Below are 25,170 nucleotides of genomic sequence, written 5' to 3'. Positions count from 1 at the left end.
AGAAACACTTCAGCTCAGCCAATGAGAAGCAGTTGCTGCCCCAAACTGCTACTTTCCCCCAATGGCCTTTCCATCAGAACAGCCCCTCCCTGCTCCCCTTTTTTCTCCATAAAAGCAGCTCCCTGCCTTGTTCTCTGGATTTGCCTATGGTTTGCCGTAGTGTGCACATCCCAAATTGCAATTACTTTGGCTATCCCACATAAGCTCATTTTGAGATAAAATAACAGGCGAGTCTGTGTTTTAGGTTGACAGAGCCTGGGTCCCTGCCCTCTGGTGGGACAAATGTCACAAAAGGGGAAGTGCAAGAGGCTGTGGAAGCACAGAGGGAGGAGACCTGCCCTGCCGAGGGGGGGGATAGCCCAGGGGAGCTGGCTGGCAAGGAACTGGGCTCATGCGAAGCATCTGCCATTTGAATGGCATGATTTGACCTCAGAAATTGGACATTCTGGAAGTGACTATTTATCAGGTTGAGGAAGGAACACGCTTTCTCTTTTCCCACGAGAAGTGCAGTGCACTTTCCCCTGCAACAGAGGCATAGAGGATGAGGCCAGCAGGAAGAGCATCATTAAAGGGTTCAGTCAAAGTAGCCTCAGAGTCCTAGAATTTTGAGTGACAGGGTCTCAACTGTTCCAAGGTTGTGTAATGTGGTTGTATTACTTGCAGTAACTTTTAAACTGGGGCATCATTTCCTTATAGTGAAACTGTATTTACACCCAGTGGGATGCCCAGAGGGTAAGTGTACAGTTCCATCCGTTAGGATGAATGCACACTCCTGGGTGCCCCAGTCACCCTCCCCACCCTGGCAGAAGCCACCATTGCTCTGCTTTCTGTCCCTGCAGGGCAGCGTTGCTGTCCTGGAGCCTCACATGTGCAGGCCCATCCTGCACTTCCACGCGCTCTTGTGTCTGGCTTCTTCTCTCAACATGCCGGCTTTGAGACTCTCCACCTTCTCGCAGCCCTGGGTGGTCCGTTCCTCTGGGGCTGAGTGTATTCCATGTGTGGATGGACCTCAGCTTGTCTGCCTGTCGACAGACACCTGGGCTGGTGCCAGTCTGGGCTGTGATGAAGACGGCTGCTCTGCAGATCCCTGTTTAAGGCTTTTTCTGGACATTCCTGTTCATTCATTGCGGGAGGCACCTGGAGTGGAGGGCTGGGTGGTGGGGTAGACGGGGTTTAACTTCTAAGGAAACTGGCAGCTTTCCAAAGTTCTTGGAAACACATTTTATCAAACAACATTATCCAATCATTTGTCTTTACCACTACGAGCTCGTCTACACTGAGGTTGTGTTATTGGTGCAATGTAGAGAGCACCTTATTGTAATTACTCAGACCCTCAAAACATCTGGTACCGGAAAGAAGGAGGCTTCCTCCACGGACCCTTCCCTCCGAGAGCAGAGCGTCCTGCGCCTGGCTGTGTGCGGGTGAGGAAGAGGCACCGGGGAAGAACTATTTCCGCTCGAAGCTCACGTCTTCCACCCGTGAACCATCTACACACACCCCAGGGCAGTGTGTAAACCTCGCCCTTCTTTGCAGCTCTCTGCTTTGAACTGCAGGTGAACTCAGGTGTGGAGCTTTTTATGTAGAATGAAATGACTTCTCTTTCTTTTGAAAAAAATGCCTGCTCTGGTTGATTGTCAGGAGCGTGCATCAGTCTGTTGTACAACATGCTACCAGACAGTCATCTCGCAAGAAGAAGCCCGTCCCCAGGCGGTGAGGAGGAGCGTGGGGTCCCGTGCTGCTGAGGGGGCGCCTCCTTCCCTGAGAACTTACCCTGCCGCGGGGCTCTCTCCTGTCGTCCCTCTTGCTGGATCACGGAAAGAAAGAATTCTCAGAAAACTCCAAGAACGGTTTCTGCTTGTGCTTCTGCCCTGTGCCCCCAAGCAGCCACGCCGCTGCGTGCCGGGAAGGAGGAGGAAGCTGGTGCATAGCGAACTCGTTTTCCTGCCTTCCTTCAAGTCGCTGGAGGCTGTGCTGGGCACTGTTTGGACAAGTTTGCTAGCGAGCGTGAAGTCACAGGAGTTTCCGAATTTGGCCCACTCCCCTGAGATGCTGTCACATGAGTTAGCGTCCCCACGGTGTGAGCCAGCCAGACCTTCCTGGACCAGTGGGTCCACAGGAAGCCAGCCGAGCAGGCACTTGACCGATTTCAGTGACGCCAGCTGACGTTCTCAGCTCTAAAAAGCCAGGATTTAACCCTGGCGGACTCTGCGTCTCTCCATATAATTCCTTCCCTCTCTGAAATGTTGAAAGGGCAGTTTTTCTAAGTTTGCCCCAAACCATGAGGAGGTGTTGAGGGAAGCTACACAGCTTCTGGTTGAGACACCATAAGCTCTCGGCAGCTCTTTGGTGACATTCGGAGGGTGACGGCAGAGGGTACCCAATCGAAGCGAAAAGAGGCTGCTGGCATGACTCCATCTCCCCGGGGCAGGGGGCTCAGGGATCTAGGTGACATTGACTTAAACATGTAATTTGGGAAAACATATTTAGGACCCGTGTCTCTTACACGGGCTGGTTCTGTTTTGTCATCTGAACAAATGAACGCCTTGGCCCTGGGCCACCAAACACGTGCGTCGCCCGGACTGTTTGAGCGTCAGTGGCACCTTTTGGTGTTTAAAAGTCAAAACAAAATGACAACGTCAGAACAAAACACGTGCTAACCACACCGCTCAGTGGCTGTTGGATGTGTTTATTACCAAACTGCTCCAACCGGACGCACGACCACGGGACAATGAACGTGCCCTAGGAGGTCTGTGTTTTAAGCGCTCCAGCTCATTTTAAATAGCAGGATTTTAAAAATGTACACAACGCTGGCTTTCAGATGTTTAAAATCATTGCAGAAATCAACGGGTTGGGCTGAAGGCTTAGAGAGAAATACCAAATACAGGAACGAATTTTCATATTTCTTTGTTCACGGCGCCGGTTTTGTCGGCGAGGACCACGACGGCCGCTGTTTGAGTGGGACGGGGACCCGCTGCGGCCCACTGGGATCGGCTCCATCTTTGTCTAAAACAGCTGGATCATCGAATCTCTGGACTTGCCGACACCAACCCATTTCACTGAAAAGGCAAAGGGTCTGTCATCGGGGGGCGCGCGCGGCCAGGAGAGGGACGGCGGGCCGCCGCAGGGCACTCACCTGCCACTCCGATGTGATTCTCCACGAAGCGAATGTAGTTCTGGGCCTGCGGGGGGAGGTCCTCCCACTTCCTGGCCCCCGTGGTGTCCACTTTCCACCCAGGCAGCGTTTCGTATTCGACCTCAACCTTCTGCAGCATCTCCTGGTTAGCTGGGGGGACACACGGCAGGACGGATGGTGGCCCACAGACGTGCACTCCAGCCCTGGAGCAGACGCTGGGTGGCTCAGGACCCCCAGCCCAGGGCCTGCTTGCCCCGGGGGCTCAGCGGCGAGGAAGGTGAGTCGCCCTGACTGGTGTTCTCGGGGTTGGGGAGTGGTTCTCTGACACAGGCTGTCCCCCTTCCAGACCAGGCGGACACGTCCACCCTGGACATGGATTCACTATGCATTCTGCTGGAATATCCATGGTGACTCGGTGGAGGAACTCCAAGGACCCCATGGGAAATTCCAAGGGGCCCAAGGATCCTGAAGTGTTAAAGGATGCTGAAGGACCTGTCCCCGCTCTCCCACCAGGGCAGGGACCCCCCCTCTTCGGCTGGACTTGGAAGCTGACAGCAGATGCCGACTGAAGATGCTGGAACAAGCTGTCCACTGCGAGGGCCCTAGAGCCTCCGTGTGCTCTGAGTTTGCACATTCCCTTGGGCCCTGGATCCCCTGGGGTCACGCCACACTTCTGCTGTGCCCTCTCAAAGCTCAGGGGTCAGCAGGGCTGGGGGACACTGCCAAGAGGGCACATGCGGCTCTTGTAGCCAAGCGGCGCTGCTGGGTCTACACTCGTGTGCTGGGAGGGGAGTGAGGGAAGCTCTGCACGGTCGGGGGGAGGAAGCTGCCCGTGGGCGTGGGCTGGAACCCGTGCCCCAGTCCAGACGCATCAGGAACTGTGAAATCCAGGGACGCAGCATCGCCCTCACACTTTTTAAAAGAAGGGACATGTGGGACCAGAAACCCCAGTTAGGGTTAAATAGTCTAACCGAAAGTGTGCTTTCTTAGTAAAACGTCATCTTCACACTTGCACAGAACTTCCGTTATCCAGAGCAGTCCATGTCTGCTAACTCAGGCGGGCTGCCAGTGCTCCCAGGAGGTGGGCCTTGACACCAAGGTGCCTGAGGGTCCCCCAGGCTCCCGGGGTTGTCGCAGAGTTGGTTCCCTCCTGCAAACCTAGGCCCGTCCCTCTGAGCAGCTCGAAAACCATGGGACACGCCTGCAGCCACCTGGAGACTAGCCAGGCCTCCCCGCGGGGGTGCGAACCTGCGAGGTGGGGCGAGTCTTCCGAGATGAGCATGCACTCTTAGCATATTTTAAGTGCAAACCCTTATCCCCTTGTCTCCAGGAACCACAGTGACTCCATCCCGTGTAGCTGCCCAGTGGAGACCGCCCAATGGACAGGAGAGCCGCCATGCCCACGTACCTGGGAAGTAGGGGATCCTTTTCCCATTCAGCTTGTACGAGACGCCGACTTTAATCTCGTCCAGGGCATCCAGGATGTCCAGCTTTGTTAAGGCCAGCCTGTGCAAAAACCAACAGAGACAGATGGGAGACGCCTTCGGTGATTGCTCACCCTTTGGTTTGGGTTCCACCCCTCGCCTCTCCTCCGCCATTTACAGTGGAGAGAAAATAAAGCTTAGGTAGTCTCACAAAGATGCAGTCAACTGGCGGGCCAGGAGTGCAACTTCTGCCGGAGCAAGCTCTCCTCACCTCGAATACCTCTCAGGACTGGTCAGTGGCTCCTGCCACACCTGCCCTCCGTCACGGCCGCCTTCAGGGTCTTAGCACTCCCAAGCGGCCAGTGCATGAGCCTCGTGCCTGTGGCTCGTTCATGCTCCTGTGGCCCGCCCACCCCCAGCCGCCCCTCAGAGACCAGCAACAGTGCCGAGACCACCGACGCCAACAACGGGGCAGCAGGCCCTGAGCGCAGGGCTTTCCCGCAGTGTCTTCCCTTTTCCTTTGATGCGCCCTCTGTGGGCAAGGCCTCGAGACCTCCCGGGGGCTGTGCTCCGGGAGCCCGTGGTGGCCAGAGTGCATGGTGATGCCCGTCCTGTGCTTTGCCGTGGCCCTCGGCGCATCGTGGGGCTGCAAGTTGTCTGCTGGCCCCCCGACCCTGCAGGAAGCCTGCTCCCCAGCTCCAAGGGCCTCACTGGGGTGTCAGTGCTCCAAGCGCAGAAGCACGTGGTCATATGCTGTGTTGGGATGGCATGTCCCTCCCACGGCCCGGCCCCGAACCCTAACAGACCTGACAGGGATCCTGACAGTCTGGCTCAGCCAAGCCGAGCCCAGTTCCCATTTAGTAGAGTGTCGGGTCTGTGAGGACCAATGTCTGGCCTTACTCCTCATCCCTGGACGAACCACGTTAACCTCCTACAGGCACCGGGCGCCCTCTGGCCTTCAGCCTGTCGCCTTCCCTGCACATGTGCAGGAGCAGACGGGAGGGCCGGCTCCGACGTGCCCTGGATGGGTCTCCACGTCACCCCCGTTGTGGCCCCGCCGTGCGTAAGGTTCTAGATGGGGTGCACAGCCCGCACGGGAAGACTGTGGCCCTGAGCCCTGATGCCCAACTCCACGTGTTCCCGTGCTGTCAGAGAGTCAGGGATGTCCCGGGTGTGGACGGGCACCGGATGGCCGTGCAGTAACAAGCGTGCTGCTTACGCGGTAAATCCATTGAGCATGTGGGCGTATCTCAGGATCATCAGGTCCAGCCAGCCGCAGCGCCTCTTCCTGCCCGTGGTCACCCCCCACTCGTGGCCGCGGCTCTGCAGCAGGTCCCCGATCTCCTAGTGAGAACAGAGCAGGACCACGTGTGGCAGGAAAGCCAGCCGGCCCTGCCTCTGCCTGCCCTGCCGCAGCCACCTCACCCCTCCCCGTTCGTCCTCCCCTCCCCTCCTCCCCTCCACCACCCCCTCCCCCCAGCCTGGGCTCAGGGGAAAGCTTGAGGCTGCAGCCCCTACGAATCCCCTCCTCATGCCTGGCTTCCCCCATCCCGTGTTCCTGGCTAACGGCCCCAGCTGAGGCTCCCACCGGTAGGGTCTTGCTGATGGCAGGTTGGGGTGCCGCCTGTCGAGAGCTGCCTCCTGAACATGCGGCCTCATGGGGGTGGGGAACAGCCTTGCTCGCCTCCCCCCTTACCCCTCGCTTACGTGCCAGGAGGTGAAGGCTGAACCTGGTCTGTAGCTTAGCTTTGGGACAAGGCGTGTGTTTATTTCTCAGGGGGTCCAATCCCTGCGCCCCCTGCCCTGTTAAAGCCACCAGACACTTCTGGACACAGCACGCTTCCCTTCCCACTCCGGCCCTCACACATACCTGCTCGGGACCAGAGCCTCATGTCCTCACTGGCCACGAGGGCACAAGGCCAGGCTGAGAAGGAAGGCTGGTGGCATCCTGAGGGTTCCTTCCTGAGTCAATGGGGCCCTGAGCTGCAGCCCCCTCAGCCCGGTACCCGCTCACCTGCGGCACTTCCCAGGGAAGTTGGGTCATGGGTATGTGTGTGCACAGCATGTCCTTAGCATAAGCTTTCGTGGTGTGATGCAGGGGGAGCATCTTGTCACCCCTGCCCACCTTGTGCACCACTGCTCGCCCCACCACTGGGCACCCCACCTGCCTCCATGCCCTTATATGGCTCTCGGGGCCAGGGACTCACGTTGATCTGCTCGGTGGGGAAGGCGCCGATGCCCACGCGGGTGGTGTAGGCCTTCACCACGCCATAGACGTCGCCCACGTTCTGGGGGGGGATGCCCAGGCCCGTGCACACGCCGCCCACCGTGCAGTTGGATGACGTCACGAAGGGGTAGGTCCCTGCAAGACAGAGCCAGTCGGGGGGCCACCTGCCAATCCCGCAGATCGCCCTGGCCCAGGGGTCCCTCGCCGCAAAAGGCAGTGGGTGGTTCAGCCCCTGCATGTCCCCTCAGTGGGGTCTCCAGGGCTGGCGGTCTGAAGGACCACCCTGGGGGAGTGGCTGGCCTGGGGTGCTGTGTGCTGGCCCTCTGCGGCTCATGTGTGAGTGTGGGGAGTGAGGGGAGGGAGAAGGCGGGTGCCTCCCCTGGCTGCACCAGGCTGCCTGGTGCTGGTGTGTCCCTAGGACTGGTGAGGTGCTTCTCTGACAGCCCTGTTCCCTCCTGTCCAGCTCAGCCCTCTCTTCTCTCCCCTCCTGGCTGAAGTTAGGAAGACCTGGGGCAGCCTGATCATTTTCATGGGCAGGGACAGCAGCGTGACCGTGGTTGGTGGCCCTGCCACGCCCCGCCAGCAGCCAGCCCAGTCTCCCAGCAGATAAGAAAATGGGGGTTCCTTGGGATCAGCCCGGCTGGGACACACCGAAGTCAATGTCGAGGAGGGCCGCGTTGGCGCCTTCCACGAGGATTTTCTTGGGGGGGCCGTGGAGCGCCTCGTACATGAAGTAAACGCCGTCCCGGACCATGGGTCGGATCCGCTCGGCAAAGCCCTGCGAGAAGGAGGAATGGGGCTGCGGCGGGGCAGGGCTGCGTCCAGCCAGCCCCGGCCTCCACCCCACGGCCTCACTCTTCCAGCACATTCCTTCCCAGCGAGAGGCCTGGTCGGCAAAGCTGTCCTGAGACGGGAGCAAGCACTGAGGCGCCGGCTGGGTCGCGTCCATGAGATTCAGCACCAGCCTCTCGCTGGCTGTTACGGGATGAATTGTATCCCCCAACTTCATCTGTCGACACCCTTACCCCCAGGACCTCAGAATGGGACTGTGTTTGGAGATGGGGTCTGTAAAGAGGTGATCAAGTTAAAATGTGGACATTAAGGGGGACCCTAATCCAGTACGACTTGTGTCCTCATAAGAAGAGGAGATCAGGACACAGACACACATACAGGGACGACCACGTGAGGACACGGGGAGAAGACGGCGTCCACACGCCCACGAGTGAACCCTCAGGAGGAACCACCCTGCTGACACCCTGCTCTCGGACGTCCGGCCTCCAGGACCATGCGCCCCTGATTCATCCTCCCCGTCCGTGGTTCTTCCTTATAGCAGCCTGAGCTGAGACAGTGTGAACGTGTCCATGGGAAACTTGGGGTGCTGACCTCACTTGAAGGCGGGGGGACGAGCCGGACAGCCTGACAATTCAGTGACGTTTCCTACAGGCGTCAGGGCCTGTGTCCGGGGCAGACTCCCCAGGTGGGCCTGCTGACCCACCTCCCCTGGAGCGGAGGTGCCGCCCCCGAGCCCTGCTGTTTGAGGACAAGGCATCTGTGTGTGCCCCATGGACTCCGTGTGGCGGTGCACGGAGCTCCCCAGCTGCTGTCTTGCCCCTGTGGCAGCATCGGCCCATCTCTGTCCTCATTTACAGCCCCAGACCAGGGCTGGATGGGCTGGGATCCCAGCCTTGGAAACTTCTGAAAGGACTTTGCACTGACATCATCCTGTCCCCTGCCCTGCTCCGCCCCTCTGAGAGCGAGCTGGGACCCCTTACCTCCTGCTCCAGACAGGACAGGGTCCGCCTCCTTCCCCCAGCCTGTCCTGGGCAATTTCCCAAGAAAGGAGGCAAGGAGCCAGGTGGAGCAGCTGAGCCCCCTGCTCCTGGAGAGGACTGCCCTGACCTCAGCTGGCCGGAGGCTCACACAGGAGGTCCACGGTCCCCAGAAGGCCAGCCATCCCAGAGTAATGCCCCATGATGGGTGTACTCCACGAGCATTCCATGAATGCCAGGTGAGATGTCACACCTCGGTGGGTCCCACTGCTGTGCTTCCCCGCTCCCTGACACTGTGCCCAAACACCATCCCCCCGACACCACCCCCACCCTGACACCGGCCCCCCGACACCGCCCCCACCCCCGACACCGCCCCCACAGCTCTACCTTGAGCTTTTTGAGTTGACCCTCAACGTCTATTTCCAAAGTGGGGAACATGGACTGGTGCTGGTGGGCCAGGTTCTTGAATCTGCGGAAGTGACAAGGACCGTGACTCCTCACCCTGCCTGGATCCCCGAGTGCCCCCCACTAGCCGGAGTCCCCCTGGGCTGCAGACAGCTCGGGTACCTGGTGGAAAATTCGTCGAAGTCCGCCAGGAGGTCGCAGACGCGGAGGCCCGTGCGGGCCGCCTTGGAGGAGTAGGCTGGCCCGATCCCCTTCCTCGTGGTGCCGATGCTGAGAGATGGGGGCAGCAGTGAGCATGGGGGCGGGGTGGGGGACGAGCCTCGGGCACCCCGGGGAGGAGCCTGGAAACTTGGGGCCCCGCCAGGCGCCCCAGGCCTCAGTTTCCGCCCCTATGGGTGAAGGGTTAGCTGGCGGCATCTAAGGTGCTGTCCTAGTAGCGGCACCCTGGAGTCTGGGAGAACCGCCGGGACCCCCGGACGGCCAGCTCTCAGGGACCCAGCGGCCAGGCAGTGGCAGGTGGTCCAGGTCCCAGTCCTAACCCTCCCCTGGGCACACCCCCCTCAGCAAATCAGCATGCTCAGTATTGCCACCTGCATCTGGCTGGGCCGTGTGCGCGCACACACACGTGTGCACAAACACATGAGTGCATGTACGTGTGTCAGCACGAGTGTGCACGCGGGTGTGTGAATGTGTGCCGTGTGTGCACATATGTGTGACCACGCATGCACATGTGTGTTGCATGTGCAAGTGCATGACTCCATGAGGCAGGGTGCTTCTCTGCTTCACCCCTGTCCTGGCTTTGAGAACCACAGTCCTGGCATATTCTGACAACTGTCTTTGAAGGACAAACACACGACCACTGGGTGCCAGCGGGGTCCAGGTGCTGTGGTGGGAGCTGCTGCCCATGTGTGGGGTCAAGGCCGGCCCAGGACTCCAGCAGTCATGGTGGGCGTGGCCGGGAGGGCCTGTGTACTCCTCGGGGGTGGCAGTGGCGTGACCCCGGGGAGGGGTGGGCTTGTTGGGGTTTTGGGACTGGGGTGGCCTCGGGTGAACCGATGCTGTTCTTGAGGGGCTTCCATGGATCCATGTTCCCCCCCATCCTGCTGGACCAGACGCCCAGTCACCAGCCAGCGGCTCTTCGGACACTCACTTCTTCCCCTCCTGGGCCTGCCGCTGCACCTCCTGCAGCCCGTCGACGGCCTGGTGAAAATCAAACACTGCGGGCAGGCGAGGGTGCAGGGGAGACAGACGGGGTCAGGGCCTCGCCGTGCGCGCCCGGCCTCCCAGAGGGCTGGTCCAGTTTGAAAGGGGACACGCTGGCATCGGCATCCACTCGGCACCCACTCACTGTGACCCCGAATCCCCCTGGGCCTGTTTCCCCATCTGCCATGGGGACCGGGATCCCCACCTAGCACCCACCCAGAAGCTCTCTGAGACGGGCTCGTGGAGCCGTGTGGGCTGGGTGGCCGTGGAGGGGGCCATGGTGGGGTCAGCTGCTCAGGGGCCGGGGGTAGGGGCAAGCCCCATGCCAGGCCCCGGGGGAGAAACTCACCGAGGTGAGCTCGGTCAGAGATGACGAGCCTCTTCTCCCAGTCTTTCAGACCTGTGGGGACATGGCACACGTGGTCAGTGTTCACAGGGGGAGGGCCAGCCAGCTGGCCCAGATCCTACCAGGCAAGAGGCCACAATAGTCACCTCTGGTGCGTGGCAAGCGAGGGGCCCACCCCTGGTGGCTTCTCCCTCGGCTGGGTGTCCAGGACCCTCACTCCCAGGAGACGCCCACCCACATCCCTGTGGGCTGGCCCATCTCCCTGTGGGGCCTCCGTCCTGGCACCTCCTGGGGCCTATGTCCCAGGGAGGGTCAGGTTCCCACTCTTTCTGTTCATGCCTGCCCTGAACTTGAGCCTGAGGCCAAGGCTCTGCTTCCTCCATGGACCCTATCGGGGTCTCAGGGTTTCTGTGTCATCGGCCCGCCTCTAGACAACCTTTACAGGGTCTGACTGGCCCAGACACCCTGGCCGGTGGCCCCGGTCACTGCCTCCTGCTCCCAAGGAGCGCCCAGTAACCACATCCTTTCCTGTAGGCATAGTCAGCCCCACGGTCCCCAATCCTAGCTGGACATCAGCGTTCCCTGAGGAGCTTTGTCAAATTCCAGGTCTTGGGGCCCCTTCCTGGACTTCCTGAATCCACATTTCCAGGTGCCACCTGTCCCTAGTGTCACGAAAGCTCCCCTGAGATGCCAAGGCCACGACCCGCAGCCAGAATTTGGGGCCGCGGGGCTGCCCCACTCTCTGCTTTCTGAGCGGTAACCTGGCTTTCTGCACAGGCAGAGCCAGCAGGTGGCGGGCAGGGGCGCAGCCGTGGAAGCCGCCCCCGTGTCTGCCCGCCCGCCTGCCCTCGAGAGAAACCATGCAGCGAGGCGCCAGCCAGCACCGCCGCTAGGAACACTCACCTGCCCAGGGCAGGGCGAGTCTGCAGGGACTCAGACCTACCTTTCTTCTCATTCTTCTCTGCCTCTTCAAACAAGCCTGGTAAGTGGACGACCACCCCGTTCCCTGCAACACATAGACACGAGACCGCATCGTATCGCAGACACTGGGGACATACATTCAAAACAGCATGAAAGTTGCACCCCCGTGTTCATAGCAGGGTTATTCACAAGAGCTAAGACGTGGAAGCAACCCAAGGTCCATCGAGGGACGCACGGATAAAGAAAATGTGGTCTATCCACATGATGGAGTATTATTCCACCTCAATAAGGAAGGAAATCCTGACACGCGCTAAGGACATCATGCGGAGTGAAATAAGGCAGTCACAGGAGGATAAATCCCGTATGATTCCACTCATGGATCCCTGGAGTCGTCAGAGTCATAGAGACAGAGAGCAGAATGGTGGGTGCCAGGGGCTGGGGGAGGGGACAGGGAGTCAGTGTTTAACGGGGACAGAGTTTCAGGTTGAGAAGATGAAAAGTGCTGGAGATGGACGCTGGGGATGGCAGCACATGTGAATGTACTTAATGCCACTGAAGTGGACACTTAAAAATGGCTAGGATGATAAATTTATGTATTTCGTCGCATAACAGAAATGACCCAAACAAAACAAAAGCCAGCATGAAGCATTTACAGAGTCGGAGAGCAGCCTGGCGGTGGCTGGGGCTGGGCGGGAGGGGATCACCAGCACATGGGCACGAGGGCAGTTCTCGGGGTGATGACAAAGTTCTAGAACGGAATTGTGACAGCTGCACAACCGTGGGTACGTTTCAGGGCACAGAGATTAAACCTTGATAAAACTGTGACATTTTATTTAAAAGGAATGAAAATGGGAAAGCAGGAGGCATGGAGAAATGCAGCCCAGGACCCAGCTGGCCTCCAGGGAGCCGGGCGTCCCCTACACATAAAGCAGACGCAGGGTCTGTGCGGATGTTCTGCACGGCAGAGACTCGCCTGCGGTCACATAGCACCATAGCGCGCGGTCCAGCTTAGAGCCGGGCGCTGGCCCTTTCCTCTAAGACCAAAAGCAGCTGGGCCAGGCTGCCTGCTGCCTGCCTGGGGCGAACTCTGCTCCTGTGCATCCTGGCCAGGGTTGGTGGTGTCACAGGCTCGGCCGAGGGAGACTGGACATCAGTCCAGTTGGGAGTGACTCAGAGACTATGCAAGCCACACTGAGCACAAAAGGTCACCTAAATGCCATGGCGTCCTGAAATGCCATGTGGCAGGGACCCGGGGAGTGCCCCAGGCTGAGGGAGCTGCGTGCGCTTGGGCACGTCCTGCTCTTGCTAAGCCAGCCCCTCAGGGTGCTGTCTGTCGCACGGACGGCTGAGCCGACCCTCTGCTGATGCTCCCTGGGGACCACCCAGCGGGGGCTCCAGCCACCAGCCCTGACCCATCCCCAGCTCCTTGGAGGCTGGGCAGAGTGCCCTCCTGGGCCAGCGGTGCCTCCCTGGCCTCATTTCCTGCCAAGTGGGCCCAGGGCCCAGCCGATGGGGCTGATGCTGGAGAAGCCTTCCTGGGCTCCAGGCCGGGGGTGCAGGCTAGGGCCCCTCACATGAACCAGGGTCGTCGTGCACTGTCCTCAGCCACTGCCGGGCCGAGTCTGCACCCCGTGGAGAAGGCCCTGGGCGGCCCTCCTCCTGCTCAGCCTGACTGCACGCAGCCCGCAGCCCTCGCCGACATTGTCCTTCCTGTGCTCCCAGGGAGTGGGCCGGACACTGTGTATCGCTGGGCGCACCCCAGCAGCTGCAGCCCCTGCGTCCCGACCTGGGAGGGGTGGGCATAGATACGTCTCAGGGAGGTCTTGCTAAGTTGTGGAAAGAGCTGGAAGGAGAAGTACTGGAAGCTTTGAGAGGGCAACCCTGGGCCTGGCCTGGCCTAGGGGACCAGGAAAGGCTCCTGAGCAAGGAGGCCATGAGCTGAGGCCAGGACAATCATTCGGGCCTTGTGACTGAGAGAGAGAGAGACAGAAAGAGAGAGAGACAAAGAGACAGAGAGAGAGAGAGAGAGAGCGAGAGAGCGAGAGAGCGAGAGAGAGAGAGAGAGAGAGAGAGAGAGAGAGAGAGAGAGAGAGGGTGGCTGCCGTGAGGGCAATGGGGAAGGGCTGGGAGCAGGGAGTGAGGTGGCCCCTCTGCAGAGTGGGCCTGGCCTGGCTGAGGGAGGCCTGTGGGAAGCCGGCCCTGGGAGCGGCCAGGAAGCGCTCAGCTCCCCCACCCAGGCTCGGCCTCCATCCACGCAGCAGGAAGCCGGGCCTGTCGCCTGCACACACACACACAGACATGCACACTTGCTCACACGTGCACAGGCATGCTCACTCACAGGCATGCACACGCACACAATCAGTCCCCTAAGCACACACATTTACACACAAGCACACTCACACAATGCCTGCATACACACATGCATAGAAACTTAAACACACGCACACTCACCCACTCATGCAACGCACTCATGTGCTCACACTTGTGCACACACACACGTGTGTACACAGCCCCCTACACACCACACTCACTCACGCACGTGCACACAGGCACGTGCACACACTTGAGGTCTGAGAGTTCAGGGGAGGCTCCTGCGTCCTCTCTCCCTTTTGCCCAGGCTGGGCAGGCATCCTGGGCTCTGGGCTCTGAGGAGAGGCCCCCAGATCAGATGCCTCTGCGAGGGCTCCCACATAGGAGCTGAGACCTCAAATCCCTCCCCACCCCCACCCCCAGGCCGAGCAGGTTATTCCTGCACAAGCTTCTGGGCAGGCCAGGCAGGCTGAGGTCCAGCCCAGCTCTCCCCCTGCGTGCAGCCCTGCACATGGGGCCCCTGACCTGGACAACGTCCCAGGCCTTCCCGCTCACATGCTTGGAATCTGGGTGTCTGTGCCCAGTCCCAGTGTGGGTGGGCGGGGCACTCACCAATGAAGGACACAGCCTTGGTGTTGATGATGCCGCTGGGCAGCAGGTGGAAGTCGTACTCCTTGCCATCCACCACCACGGTGTGGCCAGCATTGTTGCCCCCCTGGGGATAGAAACCCGGCTGAGTGTCCAGGAGCCCCGGAACTTGGACCCACCCTGGATGGGCCTGCAGGGCGCCCAGCCTCTCCAGGCCAGCTCTAAATGCAGGCACTCAGGAGCCGCCTCTGTGCTGCCTGGGGTGGCGGTTCTGTCCCCCAGGGTGCGTGAGATACCGTCCATGCTTGAACTCGGGAAGTCTGGTTAAGTGGTCGGCTCTGATGTGTGTCTGGGCCGTGCTGGGTTAGTGCCCTGCCCCTTGGATGGGGTACAGGGCCTGGCCAGGGGACTGGCAGGAGAGGGGCTGGCCCAGGCTGGTCCCAACATCCGGGACCATCTCGCAGGCATGTGCTGATGCCCCAAGGAGGCTGGCTCAGCACAGGTTCTGAAGCCGGGACACACTCGGAGCCCCGCCCGCCCATGAGGCCCCCTGATGCAGGAATGAGGGGGCCGCCCTTTTGGGAGGTACAAACTCAGGTGCCCATGGCCTGAGCTGCCATGTGCCACACAGCCCGAACTCTGCGGTGGCCAAGGCGGGCGAGGCAGCACCGCCCCTCTGGGGCCGGGTGAGGGGAACAGGTGCCATCCCAGGCCAGCAGGGCCAGCGCCCCTCACCCCCCTAGGAGGGACCCCTCCCTTTGGGCCCACGCCTCCCACTAAGAACAAAAACGAAAAAACAATTCTGACGCCAGCTGGGATCTGAGGACACCTGGGCAACAGGCTCGCTTCTTTTTGGAACTCCTGCTGACCATGGCTGAGGTGGGCTGGGGGGTGGGGGGAGCTCCCTGGTGGGGGAGCCTGGGAAGGTTCCCGCCACGAGAGGGTGCTGTGGCCCCCCAGGCTGTTGGTCCCTCCCCTCCCCTCCACCTGTTCAATGGTCTGGGGGAGATTTACAAGTCTCCCAGCCCCAGGTGGGGGCAGGTGGGGTGCTGGGGGCAGCGAGGTGCAGATGCCAGGAGACCCCAGGCCAGGGGCTCCCCCTCCTGGACCCCACTTCATGCATCAGTAAATTAAGAGGTGGGGCTGGAGCCCTAGTACATTCTGCAACCTCTCCGGTGCGCCCGTCACCCGGGCTCAGGCCCTACGATGGGCACCAGCTTCCCGAGATGGCCTTGCCAGAAACCAGCTCCACGAGGTCCCTAGACATCCGAGCCGTCTGCTTGGGGAATGGGTGTGCGAGGCCGTCTGGGTCTGCTCCCCACGCCTCTGACACATGGTCATTCAGAGGTCAGCTGGAGGACTTCGCGGCAGGTCTGCCGTCTCTAACAGACTCCTGGGGTCTCCGTGATCCAGGTCTGCATTCCTCGCCCTGCCACACAGCTCGACTGTGTCCGGCAGGCGGTCCTGCCCCCTCCCCGGCGGGGCCCAGCCGGCCCTGGGACTTCCGGGTGGTTGGCTGCGGGAGCTGACGGCAGGCTCTGAGCAAATGATGGGGGAGGCAGGAAGGACAAGGCGGCGTGGGTCTGGGAGCCAAGGAGGGGTGCCCCACAGCACACTAGACAGGAGGGGACCACAGGGGCTTCGGGTGGGAAGGGCGATGAAGGGAGCTGATGCTGATGAGGTGGGGGAGGAGGGGCAGCAGCTGACCCCAGCCCTGACCGTCAGAAGGGCTGGGCGCTTCCTGCAGACCCCAAGTCTGCCCCTGGATGCTGCTTCAGCCCATCTGACGGTCAGGGTGGGACGGCCAGTAATTCAGAAATGCCCACGGTGACTGACAGGCCCCGGGCTTGGGGTCATGGCACCCTCCCACACCCTGTGCTTGCTCTGCCCTCGCCTCAGCACACCTGAGGGGATCCCCCCACTCGAGGTTCTCTGCGCACATTCACACCCACAACCACATTTGCACCCGGGGGGTGTGGCTCCATGACAGATAGGGAAACTGAGGCCCTGGGAGAAGGGGTCTGTAGCAGAACCCAGGCTAGACCTGATGGCAGGCTGACTGCCTCCCTGCAGACGCTCTCTCCTATGTGCCAGACAGCCCCCCCAAGGCCGCATCCTGTCTGCCATGGCCGGCACGGCTGGCCGCCAGATGAGCCCAGACACCCGCCTCCCACCCCCTGCGCTCCGAGTGCCCAGTGCCAGCGTCAGCTGGCCGAGGACACACACACAGACGAGGAGCGCCGCCCAGCACATCCCCCCTTTGTTTGGGGTAAACACGGGCGCCTGGGGACAGGGGCAGGTGTCATGGGCCAGTGGGTGTCAGATGACCCCTCCAGTTGCAGGGACCAGGCGTCAGGCCACAGGCCACTCCCAGGGACAGGAGCCAGCCCTGGAGGCCTAGCCCAGGGCCTGCTGACCTGCAGACACACCTCCCAGCCGCTCTGCAGAGGTCCAGCTTGCCTGTCCCAGAGACCCCATGTCCTCCCCCAGGTACATGCCAGCAGGCAGTGGGGTCGGGGCAGAAGCACCCCAGCTGCCCTCCTTAGACTTGCAGCTCTGCCCGCAGTCTGCTCGGGGCTGAGGCCTGGTTTGGAAAGCCACTTGGAGGGGGGAGCTTGTCCAGGGTCCCCATGGGAGCATGGGGGAGAATGCCTGTCCGCAGCCCAGTCTGGCTGCCCCCGTGGGGCCTCTGCCTCTGGGCTGCTCTCAGCCTCCCTGGCCCACGTGCCTGGTGCCCTGCAAGAGTAAGTGAGGATCGTCCTGAACCCAGGGTGGCTGGGGGATTCCTGGGCTGTCTCACCGTCTGCTCCACACTTGCTCATCCCTTCCATTGCCCTGGAGGACAGGCTGAGTCAGGCTGGGAGCTGGGCACAGAGGCAGGCCATGCATCGGCCCCTCGGAGCTCTGCCTGCCTCCAGGGTCTCCCCTCTGATGGAGCCTGCGCTCAGGCACAGCTCTGAGCCTCCCAGGGATGCGGATGCCACTGTCGCCCCCAGCCCAGCCTGCTCTGCAGCATCTGTAAGGGCCTCTCTCCACCAAAGGCCTCATCACACCCTCCTCGCCTCCATGTGGGACTCCGACAGGGCTCCGTGTTGCTCCCGATGGAGCACATTCTGCAAGCCTCATCCCCATGCATGTCCCCTGCCTCAATCTCCTGCATCTGCCCATTCCTGCCCCTTCCACCACCCCTGGCCCGTGTACCCTGCCATCTGCTTGGGAGGCCTTCCGCTGACCTCCTCTGATCTGCCCGGGCCCCCGTCCCTCACGACCCGCTCAGCCACCACCCCCTCTGTTCCTCCTCTGACCCCCACCACACGGTCCCCACTCTGCTCTGAACAGCTCCTTTGGCCTTGGGTTCCCAGGGAGGCACCTAGCCTGGCCTTTCATCCCTGTGACACAACCCTCCCTGCCTCTGCCATCGGCGGCACTGGGGGGCCGAGGAGAGTTATCTCCTTGGCAGAGCCCCAGGCCTCTGAGCCCCAGACCCCTCTCCCTCACGTTCCCTGACTGTCTCTGACAGCGCTGCACCCCACACTCCTGGGCTGTTCCCGTGTCTCCCCCAGAGCACAGAGCCTGCCCGCCTCCCCCGGCCAGCTCACTTGGGAGAGGGACCACCTCCTCTGCCTCTGTGTCCATCTCCAGCCCTGGTCTGTGGGCCGGACAACGTGACTGAGGGAGCAGAGAGGTGAACTGGGGGTGGGGCAGGCTGCTCGGGGGCTGTGGCTGTGGCCGGGTTGGGGGAGGAGGCCTCTTGGCAGCAGCTGCTGCATGTTTATCAGGACCATGCACATCACACAGCAAGGGGCTGCTCTCAGGGTGGGGAAACACTTATGACTCACTCGTCTGAGTGGGACCCCAAAGTTCACCCACCCATGCAGTGCCTCACCTTCTTTTGGTACCTGCTGGCAGGCTCCTATCACTCATTCATTCATTCATCCAACCCAAACAGAGCTGCTCTCTGCCCCGTGAGGCGGTGGGGCACGGCCTGGGAGGCAGGGGTCCTGGGCCCCTGGTGGTCTGCCCTGGCAGATGTCCCTGCAGCCAGGAGCCGCTGTGCAGCCCTGGAGCCGGCCTCCCCTGCAGCCACCGCTGGGTGACCAGAGCCATCAGAGGGCACAGACGTGGAGGGGAGGCTGCTTCTAGAAGCAACACCCGGCATTTCCAGCCCAAGGCAGCCGCCCCGCTTCCCCCAGGAGGCCCCTGGACCGGCCCGGGGTCTGCAGTGGGGCATTTCCTAATACCCCCGTGGAGGGAGGTCCCAGAGCACTGACAAGCTGCAAGATGAGGCCCCCAATGAGTGAGGCCACTGTGTGCATCGCCACAGCTCTCCAGCAGCAGCTTGAGGCTGGCTGGCCCTTCCTGGGGGGCCACCCTGGTGGGAGACAGCCCTGGCTAGACGAGGTGGTGGCATGTGAGCTCACAGTGGAAACCAAGAGAAACCCACCCCGGTACCCTTGTGCTGAGAGTGGTCAGCACCCAGAGCCCAGCACTGCCTGCTCTGCCGTTGGAAGGAGGGGAATTTTCAATCCCAGCCAGCGAGCGCTGAGACCTGGCCGGCCCGGTCGGGGGGCCCAGCACCTCTGACGAAGGTGATTGGGAAGCGGAGGGAGGGTTGGGAGTGAAGGGCTGGTGACCTGGGGCCTGGGGCAGGGCGCTGCAGGGGAGACCAAGGCCACAACGGCCAGTCCAGGCAAGCAGCCCAGAGGCTCCTATCGGGAGGGGGTGGGGGTCAAGCAGCAGGAAGGACACTGGGCAGACACAGAAAGAGGGAGCCCGGTGGACATGTGGGGACTTCTAGGAGGGGTGGGCAGAGCTCCCAGCCGAATGGCTATGCACAGAGCGCACAGAGAGTGGGCAGGGCCTGGCCTGCTGACTCGGGCGGCAGAACAGGGAGGGCCCGGTTCCAGAACCATCTCCACAGCTGGAAGGAGGGCTGGGCAGCCTCAAGATGAGGGCTAAGGGTAAGTGCAAAGTCCCCCGGTCACTTCAGGAGGGGAGACGAGCCAAGATGGGCGTGCAAGGCTGAGCAGAGCCAGCCGTTTACATGGAGGGCCCTGGGCAGCACTGCAGCAGACGGGCCCGAGGAGGGGATGCCTCGTGCTGTGGGGGAGAGGAGTGGCAGCCCCCCGGCCAGGCGCCCAGCTGCAGGGGGACGAGGGCCCTTGCTCATGCAGCAGGGCTCTGGAGGCTACCTCTGGCACCTGGGGGCCCTAGGAGAGGAGTGGGCTTGGGTGCTGTGGCTCAGGGCAGAGAGAGGGTGGGAGACTTCCCGCGATCCCAGGAAGCACCTTCCAGGAATCACTGTCCGCATCAGGCAGGAGTGGTCCAGACAGCTGTTGAGGCTCATGTTCCCGAGCCAAACGCCTTGGGACCATGCCCTTCTTGGGGGCATGCGCCGAGCCCCAGCCGTCCGTCCTGGCTGCAGGTCAGGAAGGAGGTCACAGAATATGGGAGAAGGGGCTCACAGATGCCCCTTCCCCATTTTTCGCAGCATCTCGGGGCATGGCTCCAAACCCCAGCAGCGCCAAAGCGTGCACCCCAAAGCTGACCCCTTTGCCCCCCGAGCTGTAAGTCAGCCCACAGCAGCAAGCGTGGCTCCCTGGCCCTGGCAGGAGGGAGTGCCCTGTGTCGGTCAGAACAGACAGGGCCCCACCCTGGGCCCTCAGGGGACAAAGTCTGTGTCCGGCCTCCTCAGTGCCACTGCCAGCCACCGGGTCACTCTGGCCAGAAGTCTGTGGCTCCTCCCTCTCCCTGTGTCTGGCCAGGACCCTCCTTGTCCCTGCCCTGCCTTCCTTCAGGTCCTGGCCCCTGTCCTGCCCTGGCCTCTGCCTCCTCCTGGCTGACTCCCCAGCTCACCCTCCAGCCCCTCACCAGTGTGCACCGATCCCCATGTGGAGTCAGCCAGCCCTGACCCAGACCCAAACAGAATGAGGAAGGGGGATGTCTGGGTGGTCCTTGCCCCACCCCACCCCAACACGCTGGAGAGCCAGCGTCACACTCATGGCACACTCCACCCCATGAGGATCGGGTGTCCCCAACTCAGCGACTTGTATTTATAGCTCTGCCGCTGGCCCACAGCCCTGGAGGGTGGGGCTGGGTGGGGAAGGCGGTCCCTGGGGGAGGGAGTGGGCGAGGGGTGTCAGGTGCCGGGAGGGAAGGGTGTGCGGGTCTGAGTGGCAGGGGGGTTGTGTGCGTGGGTGGTGCGTGCGTGTGTGAGTGGGTGGGGGTGGCCCCTGGGAAAGGTGTCCCCAGGAAGGAAGGTATCCAAGAGGCATGTCTGGGTCGGGACGCGGGAGAGCAGGAACAGGGTCTGTCTGGGTCGAAGGGGAGGGGGGGACCCGGAGCCCTGGCCCGCACCTGGCAGCGGCTGATGATGTCGGCGTCCGTGGCCAGCAGGTCCACCACCTTGCCTTTGCCCTCGTCCCCCCACTGAGCGCCCAGCACCACGGTCACCCGGGAGCCGGTCGCCGCCGCCTCCTGCTGCAGCCGCCCCCGCTTGACGCCGCCCGCGCCGGGGGGCCGGTCGTTGGAGGCTCGGGTCCCCGACATGCTGGCTCGCTCGTCCGCTGCGCCGGGCCGCCCGAGAGCCCGCCGCGGCCCGCGCGCCCGCGCCATTAAAAGGAGCCGGCGGGGGGCGGGGGGCGGGCCGGGGGCGGGCCCGGCGGGCGCCGTGACGCGCCTCGGTGACCTCCGGGCGCCCGGTCCCCGCCCCGCGCCGCCCCCTGGAAGCCGAGTTGGGCCGCGGGCACTTCTGGGGGGCGCGCGGACAGACGGCGCGCTCCGGGGTGCCTCCAGCGGACCTGGCCGGGTGCGCCCCATGAATGCTAGTGCGGGGCTTTTGCTCTCGATTGCCCCGAAGCAGGGCCTGGGTGCTGCGCACCCACCCTGCCCCGGCCCCGCCAGGTCCAGGACCACGGGGTTCCAGAAACTGCGGGGGGTCCCCTCCGGGGCGGGAGTGCGGTTTGCAAAAGGGGAGCTGCGTCTCTGCGCCCCACCTGGAGGGTCCGCACCCTCGGGGTGCGCACCTGCCCTGCGGTGAAGCCCCGCCACCTGGACGGGCGTGCGCGCCCTCTGGTGGCCGCAGAGAGAAGACAGCGTGTTGTGTCCCCCCTCCCCCGCTCCCCCACACTCGGCACCCGGACCCCCAACCTCCCACATGCGCAGGGGCCTGGTGTCCAGCGCAGGGCACGCTGTGGAGCCTTGCCTGCTGGTACCAGCAGGTGGGCTCCATCCGGGAGCTGGGCTGCCCTCAGTCCCCAGGGCCCTAAGTCCAGGGCGGACGGACTCGTGTTGTCTGGGTCACCTGGCCCAGGCAGGGGAGCAGCCAGGGATGCTCAGCAGCCCAGGACCAGGGGCTCCAAGAAGCCCCACACCAGACCTCCTTCCTGCCCCAGCCCGTGGAGGGACTGGGTGCTGAGAGGGTGCATGATGGTCTGTCTGCCGGGCTCCTGTGTTCCCAGCTGGGTGCACTGCCTGCCCACCACCCACCAAGTGGACTGGGCTTGGGCATGGCTAGCACCATGGCTAGGATAAGGAGCCAGGGATGGTGCCCTGGGGGCAGGAGGGATTGTCACCCAAGGGTCACTCATGGAGAGTTAACAATTCAAGCAGCCACAGAGGACTACTGCACTGGCCCATCTTCCCCCTTGGACTCTCCTCTCCCTCTCCCAGCCACCCTCCTGGCCCCAGCACCCCCCGATGGGAGCCCTGGCTGTGCCCTCGGCAGATCGCTTGGCCCCTCTGTGTCCCAGTCCGTCTTCTCTCACACCGGGACATCAGCATCAGCATTGTTGTGGGATAAACGCCATAATGTGAGTTACCAGCAGTCACGGGACATCTCAAGTTGTCCGTCATTGTCCCTAGGAAGGAGATGCAGGTGTCCTGTGTAAGCTAACATCCTCAGCTGGAAAGCGTGGTGGTGACAGCCAGTGGGGCGGGGGGAGAGGGAGGAGCCCCCCAGCTACCAGCCCCTGGGAAGTGGCTGGAGCAGGGGAAAGCGGGCCGACTCTGGGCTCTGAATGCCATCAAGGCTGAGCAGGCTGAGGATGGGGCGCACCGTGAGCTGGCAGCCAGGAGGGGGTGGTGGCTAGGGGTCCTGGGGGTCTCAGGGAGGGAATGTGGGGCACAGCAGCTGACTGTAGATGAAGAAAAGGCGAGATTGTAGTGGGAGGCACCAAGAGGGTTATGGAGGTTTCTTTCTTTGCTCGATTCCGGGTAAAAGAAATCGAGTCTTTTGAATGCCCCCCAGGAGCCACAGAGAGTTTGCTGCAGTCAGCTCCGATGAGTGGGTGCTTCCCTCTGTCCACCCCTGGGGCAGTGCTGAAGACCCAAAGAGGGGGCGCTGGCTCTGAGCCCTTCCTGGGGGAAACCCGGGGCTCTGGGCCAGCAGGTGTGCGGTGGGGACACAAGGGGACCTGAGGGACGCCATGGAGATTGACAAACTCTGCAAGGCCAAATGCTGGCCGGGGCACCACCTCCCCCAGGCCTGAGCCTATAAATAGCCGGCAGGCCTGGGGGAGCCGGGCTTTTCTATAAACAGCCTGTCCAGGCCCAACAGCTGGGGCCCTGCCAGTCACACGCCCAGCCCGAATTAGAACACCCCTGCCCCCTGCAGTGGCCCTGTGCAGTGGGCCTGTCACCAGGGCCATGGCAATACAAGTCACCAAGTTTGGGGGCCCTCTGTATGACCTCGGGCAAGCACTCAGGGAGGGATGGGCTCAGCCACCTGGGGTTTCCACTCTCTGGGGGTCGCACTTCCCTTTGGGGCCACATCGTGCACAGTGACCCAGGATACAGACACCACACAGGCTGCACATACCCTCACATCATTGAACATGAAAGACTGCATGGCAGGAATGAAAAATGGTGCAGCTGCTTTGGAAAACACTTTGGCAGTTTCTTAAAAAGTTAAACATACACTTAGCATATGACCTGGCCATTTCCCTCCTAGGAATCTGTTCCTGAGAAATGAAAACAGACATCCACACAGACCAGCATGCAGGTGTTCACAGCGGCACTAGTCACAAAGGCCTCCCGCTGGAAATGACCCAAGTGTCTGTCAACAGATGAATGGATGACAAAATGTGGCCTGTCCACACACAGAATGAAAGGGAATGGAGGACCGACACATGCTCCAGCCCGGATGAATCTTGAAAGCATGCTAAATGAAATAAGCCCGTCACAAAGGGTCACATACTGTATGATTCCATTTATATGAAATGTCCACAAAAAGTGAATCCACAGACAGAAAGCAGAGTAGTGGCTGCCAGGGCTGGGAAAGGAGGAATGGGGCGTGAGTGCTACTGGGTACGAGACGGCTGTTGGGATGATGGAAATATTCTAAAACCAGCTCATGGTGATAATTGCACAACTTTGTAAATCTGAAAAAAATCACTGAGTCACTGGGGCCGGCCCCATGGCTGAGTAGTTAACTTCACACATTCCGCTTTGATGGCCCAGGGTTTCACCAGTTCGAATCCTGGCTGTGGACCTAGCACCGCTCATCAGGCCATGCTGAGGCGGCGTCTCACATAGCACAACTAGAAGGACCCACAATTAGAATGTACAACTGTGTACTGAGGGGCTTTGGGGAGAAGAAAAAAATCAGAGTCACATGCTTAGGATGGGTGAGTTTTATGTATCTAAATTACATCCCATAGAGCGGAGCTCACCTCAACACTGTTCTGGGGGCTGTTCATCATCTGCTCTGGCCCTGTTCTGCGTGCTCTGTGTGGCGGGGCCTATCTTCACACCACCATCTTGTCAGGCCCACCCCTCCCTCTCTCCACCCACCCACCAGCTCGCTCATCCAGCCATCCATCCACCTTTCCATCCATCCACCTGTACATTCATCCACCCACCTCTCCCTCCCTCCGCCATCCATCCATCCATCCACCCACATCATCACAGCTGTTGTGAGGGTCAGACCCCTCAAGGCACCGTCCAGCCCCCACGTCCACCCACAGCTTCTGAACACCACACAGCCACGTGCTGGGCCAGCTTTGTTCTTTATTAGTTCAAGTCTCTCCAGCTCCAGGCTTGGGAGCACACACCTGGGGGTGGGTGGGCACCCACATGCTGAGTAGGAGGACCCTGGCCTGCCCATGGCACTGCTGGCCAGTCGGCCTCTACCCAAGGCCCTAGGGTTCTCTGACCCACCCTCCTACCCCCAACCAGCCACCACAGAACAGGAGAAATGCATAAGTAATCATATTTTGGTTAAAAACCACGCTTGGCACCTGCCCAGCTGAGCAGGTTGGGGGGCAGAGCTGGGGCCTGTTCACGGGGCAGTGGGGGTTTCAGCTCTGCCTGGCTCCCATGGCTTCATGGGGAGGGGTCTGCAAGGGGATGTCCCCAGAAGAACCTGGATGCCGGGTCACTGGAGAGTGGGGTGCAAGCTCAGAGGGACCCCCAGGGGATGCAGCTACCCGACCCCTCCCTGCGTGGGCGGGTGCCTCGGTGCATGCGGGGTCGGCTCGGGCATCGGCATTTAGGAAGTAGACCATGAGGGGCCGGGGGCGTGCAGGTGGTCTAGGAGGGTGCCAGGCTGGCCAGGCCCCAGTGCCTGTTGGGGTCCCAGCCACAACACCCCAGGAAGGCTGGGAGGCCCCGCCCCTGGCTGGGTAAGGCACGGAGTTTTGGGTTCCCAGGGGCCCCGTCCCAGCCTGGCCCCAGAGAAGCCCCGCTCAGCAGCATATCCAGCGGCCCATGGTGGCGCGGAGGCTGGCGGCCTGCAGGCTCTCTCACTTGGCTTTGGGCTTGGGCCTGAGGCCTGTGGGGAGGGAGATGAAATGACATGGTCAGGAGCAGCTTTGCTGCGTGCAGTGCCAGGGTGCCCGCATCTG

At 61.7% G+C, this 25,170-nt stretch overlaps 2 protein-coding genes and 1 long non-coding RNA gene across 9 annotated transcripts in view; 1 reads left to right on the top strand and 2 right to left on the bottom strand.

Annotated features, from left to right (window-relative positions):
- Positions 1-2,670: 2,670 nt before the first annotated feature.
- Positions 2,671-20,981, bottom strand: ADSS1 (adenylosuccinate synthase 1). 2 transcript variants are annotated; one of them, XM_023628570.2, is made up of 13 exons: positions 20,684-20,981; positions 14,351-14,453; positions 11,451-11,513; positions 10,511-10,561; positions 10,109-10,175; positions 9,121-9,228; positions 8,941-9,022; positions 7,436-7,562; positions 6,765-6,919; positions 5,777-5,901; positions 4,542-4,639; positions 3,134-3,283; positions 2,671-3,056 (listed from the first exon to the last, which is right to left on the bottom strand). In XM_023628570.2, the coding sequence occupies exons 1-13, from the start codon at positions 20,939-20,941 to the stop codon at positions 3,004-3,006; spliced, it is 1,440 nt and encodes a 479-aa protein (XP_023484338.2). In that variant the 5' UTR covers positions 20,942-20,981; the 3' UTR covers positions 2,671-3,003. The 2 variants fall into 2 exon arrangements, with proteins under 2 accessions (XP_023484338.2, XP_070105465.1); XM_070249364.1 differs by having other exon boundaries at positions 3,134-3,336; positions 20,684-20,957.
- On the top strand, positions 19,065-24,515 carry LOC111770462 (uncharacterized). Its single transcript, XR_002803748.2, has 2 exons — positions 19,065-19,287; positions 23,277-24,515. It is a non-coding gene; the product is annotated as an uncharacterized lncRNA (long non-coding RNA).
- INF2 (inverted formin 2) overlaps positions 24,315-25,170 on the bottom strand; it is a 30,542-nt gene continuing 29,686 nt past the window's right edge. For all 6 annotated transcript variants that reach the window (XM_070249358.1, XM_070249359.1, XM_070249362.1 and 3 more), the window contains one exon: positions 24,315-25,097. Coding sequence is in view for 3 of the 6 variants with exons in the window: in XM_070249359.1 (XP_070105460.1) it covers positions 25,069-25,097 (29 nt within the window). In the remaining 3 variants the exon portion in view is untranslated. The remainder of the gene's footprint in view (positions 25,098-25,170) is intronic.

The sequence above is a fragment of the Equus caballus genome, chromosome 24 (genome assembly GCF_041296265.1).
Source record: "Equus caballus isolate H_3958 breed thoroughbred chromosome 24, TB-T2T, whole genome shotgun sequence".
Lineage (NCBI taxonomy): Eukaryota > Metazoa > Chordata > Mammalia > Perissodactyla > Equidae > Equus > Equus caballus.
This window is presented reverse-complemented; position numbering and strand designations above follow the sequence as displayed.